The following is an 8,578-nucleotide window of genomic DNA, read 5'->3' as shown; positions in this document are numbered from 1 at the left end:
AAATGCGTGAGCATTTCAACAGCTTCGTCGGTTCGATTTTAAAATTTTAAAAATTAAATTAAATGAATTTTTTATGAAAATAATTAAAATCGATTGAATCGATTAATACCCAAATCAAAAACACGATTCAAATTCGATTAATTATTTCGATTTTAATCAAGTAATACTCATTTTTATAATAGATATGACATTAATTTTCAACCATACTATTCAAATTCGAACATGCTTCAACTTTCAACGCGTTTGTCTATATATTTTGAACAATTTAATTAAAAATTTTATTTATCTTTAATATGTTAAAGTGTAGGATATGTGTTTGATATGAGTAGACATAGATAAAACGGTCAAATGAATTAGTCAGGAATGGAGAACAAAAGGGTCCAGAAGCCATTAACACCCTTTATGAACCTATAGTCAATTGATTTCTCACCTTGCTTATAAAAATACCCTTTGGCCCTACACTCTCATTGAATTTGGGAAAAACCTGTAAAAAGTGAGGCAAAGTTGAGTCGTTACTGTGAAGATTGTAGGGGAGGGGAAATTAAATCAAAGAGAAGAACAAAAGATGGATGTAAGCTCTTATTCTACGTAAGCTAAATTAATCACCAGTCATTAACTGAGTTGATGTTGCTAGCAGCACGAGGTATCGTCACAGTAAAGCTAAAGACAAATTAATTAAAGGTATTGGAATTTCAATTTACTCTTGTCAACCAAAAAAATGAAGAAGAAACACAATGGTTTTTGGGGTGCTCCCTTTCAGATTTGGTGTTGGCATTTTCTGCAACACGTTATCTGAATTTTCGTCTTTAATAGTAGAAAAGGATACAAAAATTCAGCATCTCATCATCTTGGTCTGATTATTTTAATAACCCACATTAAAAAATGGTAGAGAAATTAAGGAGAGCAAAGGACAATGGGCAGCATTTAAGGTCAAGAACGACAAAGGGATTTGACTATTTAAGAGAGTTACAATAAGGTTGAGGGAACCCCCTGTTAAAAGGAAACTCTATAATTGAGATTTTACTTTTACAAAAAAATGGAGAAGTCATTTGTACGAAAGATTTCGGTTCTATCGATCTAACAATGAACGAGTTCGTCTCACTTAAAACGTAATTGAAAGACAAATTAAATGATTATTAGAAAAAAAATTCTTTAATTAGGATTTTTTTAAAAAAAATAAAAAAAATCACTTCCACGTAAGATTTCGGTTTTTACCAACTTAACAATTGATTTGCCTTTCTTTCCTGTAAATATGTGGCTATTCTTCTTTTTCCTTGCTTATGCAAGAAAACTTGGTATACTGTTGGAAGGATTATGAAATCCTGGAAACTAGACGTGCAACAGATGCATTGGTGCAATTATGCTTGTTGAACCAAACTTTTATTGGAATTATGGGAAAAAGACTATTTCAATGTTGAGAATTTGGGATGGCGAATGTTGAAGGGTTGCCAGGTCCACGAGCCAAGGTCTCTCCTCCATTTCCCAGGCAACTTCCAAGTCTATGACCTTTCCCTGTAGAAGAAGCAAACGAAAAATAAAGCCGATATCAAAATCCTGAGAAGATAACATTGCAATGAAATTGCAAGTAAGCTTCTAGCTTGGAGATGAGGATGAAATTTTGGGTTGTTTCAGTTAAAATTGGATTACCATTCACTGCCTTCTAGAAAGGGTCCAAAAGGACAAAAAAAAAGTCCTGATTTTTCCTTTCTTTTCTTATTATTGGGCATGTGCTTGCACATTCCTTAAGACCCATGAGAAATTCAAGGTGATGGAATTTAGCTACACTCTATTGACCACGTGTTGAGAGTATGAATTTTCTATAAATAGTCAAATTTTTCAATGTGGTTTACATTAGGCTAACATAATCTTTAGATATAGACTGATAAATTATTAATTATATGCTAGTGGATATTTAATTAATGTGTAACACATTTAATAATCAAACACTCCTCTCAAAAATAAAATTCAAATTTTCGTAATATAACATATTTTCAACAATTATATTTCATTAAATTTAGAATCTATTTCGTTTAAAGTTATCTTGTTTAATTTTAATTTAATATATTTTTTTTTATGTCGTTACCCATTTATCAAGTTCATTGTATTTATTTATTTTTATTGTTGATAATGAAGTTGTTCTTGTTTTCAATTTTTTTTATGAAATTATTATTTTACTTTTGCATATAATATAATTGAAAAATGTGGCTTACCTACATGATTTACATGGGGAAAACATAAATCTACCTTTAAGGTTGTTGAAAATGGACTATGCAAATCCCCATGTGCCATAAGTTTGATATGTTCTCACCATGTCGATGGAAGAGAATATATAATTAAACAAAAGGAAAATGGCTTCCTTCTAATAGTTCTGTTATAGGAAAGAACAAAGGAAAGTTTCTTTGCTCAACCTTTTTCCTTTTCTACTTGGCATGAATGGCCTCCATTTAATTTGGATTTCCATTTTCCACTAAGATGTTAGGTGTAACAACGATTTCGATTTCCTTTTTAAAATTTGGTCTACATGCTTTTGAAGTCGACTAAAAATCAATAGAGCCATGGAATTCCATAAAATCCAATTTCCTGATATAGTTTATCTTAAATTATACTCTCTTTTTTTTATTATTTGATTTTTAATAAATTAATTAGTTTTACATTCAAAATTAATCATAAAGGCTCCAAACACAACTGGTATTAGATTATTTCATGTTCATATGCGTAGATAAACGTAGCAAGGGATGCTTCGATCGCTCTGCATGCTGCTCTGTTTCATTACCGTTTTGTGATAATTTTTTTTAATAAAATTAAGAAATGAAATCAATTCTTATGCAAGAAGAGAAAAAAAAAAAAGAAGAAGGAAAAGACAGTTTTAAAGCAAAGTCTTAAGAGAAGTTTACATAGAGAAATGCTTTTTCTTTTGGATAAATATAGAATATGATAAAGCAGATCCATCAACTTTCCATTTGGAAATTACGTAATGTTGCATACTCTATATTGACATTGAACCTTTACAAGATTTCCACACCGCCACAAGATACACTCGTATGAACATCTTAAATTTGATCCTGGAAATATTTATATAGATGCTAAAAGATGGTTGATATTTGCTTTTTATCCACAGTTTTGGAATCTCATTCCTGTGGTTAAGAGGGGGGCAGTACAAGATTCAAATCTCTCAAAGAATTTCGCACCAAAATTTGTCTCAGAAAAGCCCTGCACCTGCATATATCCCTTTCACAGCTTATTGATTATAGTTAGATTCAATATTAGTTCCTATTTCTTGTTCACATAACTTAACGACTTGATTATATGATCTTTTGATATCAATTATCATATAACAATATATGTTACGTAAATAGAAAATAAATACAACTGTTGAAATGTCATCTTGTATAAAGCCGAATTGTCCTTTTCTTGCGTGTCTGTTTTAAGCTTACAAGAAAATTGGAACCCAAAGAGTAAATTAGTGATTCAGTTCTGAAAATGAACATGGAGTACACACGTGCCACTAGTGTTGAGACAATTTGCAACAATTCAAAGGGCAAACCGGCGACCATCTCCGGGGGCAGGTGATCCAACTTTGACAGAAACATTGCCAAACGTAAAGAGATAAAAAGGAGAACTGAAGAGAAGGAAAGGTCATCCCCCCACGAAACAAACTGTCTTTCGCTTCAAAAAAGCAAGAGAGAGAAATCCAGGAGACGGTCAACGGGAACGAATTTTACTACCTCCACCAGCCAATGGGAATTGGCAAAATTTAAAGTTGGTCAAGGTCTCAACAATGACTCACCCTTTCTCTATCCACTTCTGCCCCCCTCTCCGGTTCGTCCGGCGACAAACCGTAGCACGGTTCCACGTGTGTTTGCTTCCGGAGGAAATCAACATCAATTAGAAAATGGGAATTTTTTTTCGGCCCTTTTCCACTCGATGCCTTCACGAGTACATCACAATCTTTTCGCAATGTAATTTGGGTTTTGTCAAAACACACAGTGTTAGCCTTCAAAAGCCATTCTTCTTTACTTAAATGCTTGATTGATTTAATTTTCACGAAAATAAAAATAAAATTTTTAATTACAATATATTTTATATTAATTTTTGAAAAAAATTATAATATAAATACTCAATACTCTTTTATATGAAAAATAAATCTATTTAGACCGGTTGGGTTGCGATGACCTTGAATTAGTACTCCTTGAACATTTTTAATCATACAGGGAGTACGGAAAAATAAATATACTGATTAGTTTGATCCTAGTTACAATTAGAATTGACAAGTTTATGTTCATATACACAAACAATTGCCGGAAAGGATTGTTCTGCTCATACTTAATTATCGAGAAAAATTAATGGCCTTCCCCCTAAATTTATGTACACCAATAAATAGTATCAAAATTGGGTAAAATTAAAAAAAATTCAAAACACTAAAAATAACACTTTAATCCCTTTTATTTTAAAATAATATTTTTAGTCTTTGACGTTTAACATGATTAGTAAATAATCAAAAAAATTAAACGGAATACTATATAAATATTTTAAGATACAAATTATCTTGAAGTGTCTTTTTGAAATGTTTCAAAAAAATTCAATTTCGATCACTTTACATAATCAATTTTAATAAAAAAAACTCATAATAAGCATAGAAAAATAAAAAAACAAAATATATCCAAACTCGTTGAATATTAAAATACAAAGTGATGACGTAGCATTTTTGCATTAAGAAATTTCATTTTTTCAAAATTAAATATATAAATAAAAATTTCAAAATATTATAAATTGAAATGTCCTATTAATGACAATTTGGTATCCTCAAAGCAATTGCTATTGAAACTTCATTTTTCCTTTGAAAAGTATGGTGCATACGATGTTGAGATATCCTAAAGCTCAACTGCACACGCATACAAACTCGATCCAAACTCTTGGAAGGTAGAAGAAGGTGCCGGATTGCCAAATTCCACAGTTTTACTATTTTGCTATAAACTTTGATTAATTGTAGGTCAAGTGAAAGAAAGAAAGAAAGAAAGAAAGGAGAAAGGAAGCATGAAAGGAAGATGAGAATAGAAAATCAGCCGTTTAGATAAAGATGAACATTAGGTTTGATTTTATCCATTCAATTGATTTTATTTTAAATTTTGAAAAATTGTATCAATCGAATTTTCACAAAATAAAATCAAAATCTCTTGAATTATAATAAAAAAATAAAAATTTTCATGAAATTTTTTTAAAAAATAATTGATTATTTTCATTTCTATAAATTAATTTAAAAATGAAAATAAAAATATCTTTTTCTTTTTCCACCTTAAAATCTGGGTGCTACATATATAGTAATGATTACCGTGGCCACCCTTTGCATTTCCTTCCCATAAACAAAATTGATCATGTTCATATTACCATGATTATCCCCCAAAAATTTAAAAAAGGAAAAAATAAAGGAAGAAAGGTAATGGGTCAAAATGTCAAATACTTGGGAAAGGGGACTAGAGACTAAGGAATAGGTCATGGGTTCATAGGTGTGAACCATAGGTCAGTGGGTCCCTTCATTCTTTTTCCATCATTAAATATGTGCATGCATGCCACGTGGATGGTGATCGGAGGAGTCTACACGTGGGACATGACTGAATAACGCGTAGATGATGATCATTCAAAAGGCCAAAAAAAAAAAAGAAGAAGAATGAACGGCTTAAAGCTAAAAATATTTTAATTAAAATCATAAAAAATAAAGTAAAAAATATAAATATAACTTTTTTTTTTATCTTTTTCACTTTTAGATTTTTTGCAATCCATGCAAAAATAAAAATGCATTACCGCCTCCACGTACAGTCTTGGAAAGCCGTTCTTGTCACCTTCACACGGGTTCAAAAGAGAATAGACCACAAAGTTGACAATATGTTAATAATAAATAAATAAATAATATAGTAAAAAATTTCACCTACAAATTTTCCCCGTAATTTTAATATTTTTCACGTAATATTCTACGTTTTCAATAAAATAAAAATTTTATTTGATAAAATTATTATGTAAACGTAAATTTTATTTTAAAAAGATTAAGAAAAAAAGAGAAATGAATAAGCTTGTGATGCAAGTAATGTATGACTGGTTGCAGGGGAATAAAGCACCCACCACCAGGAAGACATGGTCGTCCGTCAGCGTGACGCCACGTGAACGCAATGGGAACAAAATGGTCCGAGATGGGGACAAAAAAAATTAAAAAAAAAAAGGGACAGGAGAGAGAGAGTTTCCGCGTAGACAGATAGAGACCGAGGGAGGGGCGAGGTAGGGGAAGAAAAGAGAAAAGAGAATGAGAGGAAAGAAAAGCTTTCCTTGGTTTCGTTTTCTTACATCTGAACGAATAATAAAAACGCTCGCTTTGACACCTAAGCTTAAGCAAATCTATCTTTCTTCCAATCCCTTTATATTTTTTTTTCTTTTTCTTTTTGAGGTTTCTTGAAGGGATTCTTGTGTTTGATCTTCTTGAGGGTTCACACTTGTTGTTCACACCTTCTCCATATAAATCTCTGCTGGTATTTCTCTCTCCATCTTTTCTTCTTTTCTTTTCTCTATTTTTTTTTTGGCTGTTTGAATGATAATCTTTTTGGTGGGTGCAAAAGGGAAGTCTCGGAAATCCTGTTTGCTTTGTCTGATTTGCTTGTGGTAGTTGGTCATGGAGGGACGCCATCACCATCCCCATCCACCTCAGCAACAGACTATGGGTGTTAACGTCGATGTTGATAGATTTCCTCAATGGAGTATTCAGGAGACGAAGGAGTTCCTGATGATCAGAGCAGAGCTGGATCGGAGTTTCATGGAGACCAAGAGGAACAAGATGCTTTGGGAAGTTATCTCTACAAGGATGAGGGAAAAGGGTTATAATCGCAGCGCTGAACAGTGCAAGTGCAAGTGGAAAAACCTCGTTACTAGATATAAGGTAATCTAATATTCGAATTTTCCTTTTACCCTTTTTAGACGCAACGAATTACGTTTCCAGGTAGCTTGTTTCTATTTTTGTTTAGCTAAAATAAATATGTATAACGAAAACCCTATTATCTATATATCACTGACATGGCAAGTGTTTATTTAATTGCCTGGTGATGTTCAGGGGTGTGAAACCATGGAAGCAGACGCCATGCGACAACAATTCCCATTTTACAATGAGTTGCAGGCCATATTCTCGTCAAGGATGCAAAGTATTCTATGGACCGATGAAGGAGGAGTGACCGGGTCGAAGAAGAAGGCAGTGCAGCTATCTTCAGAAGAGGATGAAGATATGGAGGAAAGCGAGTTAGATAAGGGTAGTGGCATTAGGAAGAAGAAAAAGGGGAAAACGGGTATTGGTGGGGGTGCAAGCGGAAGCAGCAATAATATAAAGGAGATTTTAGAGGATTTCATGAGGCAACAGATGCAGATGGAAATGCAATGGAGAGAAGCGTTCGAGGCAAGGGAAAACGAAAGGCGGTTGAAAGAGATGGAGTGGAGACAGACCATGCAAGCGTTGGAGAATGAAAGGATAATGATGGATAGAAGATGGAGAGAAAAGGAAGAGCAAAGAAGAGTGAGGGAAGAAGCTAGGGCTGAGAAGAGAGACGCTCTCATCACAGCACTATTAAACAAGCTCAGAAGAGAAGAACACATGTAGTACTAGTACTCCTCATCAAGTCAGCTTCTGAATCAGGTCACTTGTTTATTTTTCTTGTTTTTTTTGGAGAAGAGGAAGCTTTTCTGAGAGGTTTGTCCTGGAACTCTCATTCTGAGATCGATGTTTATTTTTTTAGTTCTATGGATTTCCCTCCTCCTGTTTTGCCCACCGAGGCTTTCTTTTAGCTAGTAAAAGAATATAGAGCTTCCATTTTCCTTAGTTTTATATTGTTATTTTCTTCTTCAAGCCATCCTGTTATCATTGAGAGGTGACCATGAAGGCGCATTTCAAAAGCATCATGAATAAAAAGCTCCAAGCTCTCTAGATATCTCGGTGGTAGTTAAAAGAAACCAACCTACACAGCAAATGATCCACAAACGATAGTGTTCGAGATAATGGCTAAGGAAAGTAAATATTCTATGGAACATCAAATAGATTCATAGTGGACACTGCTGAAAATGGTCCATTCTTGCTAATTGCCTCTCAACTTCTCCAATGTTCCGTACCTTTCACTTACCTATACATACACCAATCTCTTCATAAATGTCCCTGGTCTGCATGTCTACCAGTGCCACTCCAGCTTGTGTCGTGCTTTCCCTTGACATTCATCAACCCATTTGTGGGAGCTTCCAATCCCACAAATTTAAACCCCAAAGTTGTTAACAGCTAGCTTAGCTTTTTTACAATAACAATTTGGGTTTTTTCGTTACAATATCATCAGTATTTTCTTGCTTGACAAAATCGACCAGAACAGGCTGACCAAGAGTGATGGCTGTCAAAACATGTGCTTGACTTTCTAGGATTATTACATCCTTGTGTTTGTTTCTACATTCTTCTGATGAGGTAGGGTAAAACTAGTGAGTTCAATGAGTGATAAAGAAGGTTACCATATGGGAGCCATACTCACATAAATGATGCCCCTCCACGCAAAACTATAACAGGAAAACATGT

The 8,578-nt window shown here is 33.4% G+C and overlaps 1 protein-coding gene across 3 annotated transcripts; it reads left to right on the top strand.

The window, feature by feature from the left end:
* On the top strand, nt 6,242-7,955 carry LOC18597532 (trihelix transcription factor GT-3b). 3 transcript variants are annotated; one of them, XM_018120802.1, is made up of 3 exons: nt 6,242-6,515; nt 6,608-6,919; nt 7,091-7,627. In XM_018120802.1, the coding sequence occupies exons 2-3, from the start codon at nt 6,656-6,658 to the stop codon at nt 7,625-7,627; spliced, it is 801 nt and encodes a 266-aa protein (XP_017976291.1). In that variant the 5' UTR covers nt 6,242-6,515; nt 6,608-6,655. The 3 variants fall into 3 exon arrangements, with proteins under 3 accessions (XP_017976291.1, XP_007026681.1, XP_017976292.1); XM_007026619.2 differs by having other exon boundaries at nt 6,603-6,919; XM_018120803.1 differs by lacking the exon at nt 6,242-6,515 and having other exon boundaries at nt 6,536-6,919; nt 7,091-7,955.

Source organism: Theobroma cacao, chromosome 5 (assembly GCF_000208745.1).
Source record: "Theobroma cacao cultivar B97-61/B2 chromosome 5, Criollo_cocoa_genome_V2, whole genome shotgun sequence".
Classification (NCBI taxonomy): Eukaryota; Viridiplantae; Streptophyta; class Magnoliopsida; order Malvales; family Malvaceae; genus Theobroma; species Theobroma cacao.
The sequence above is the reverse complement of the archived record's forward strand: the minus strand, read 5'-3'. Positions and strand labels throughout refer to the sequence as shown.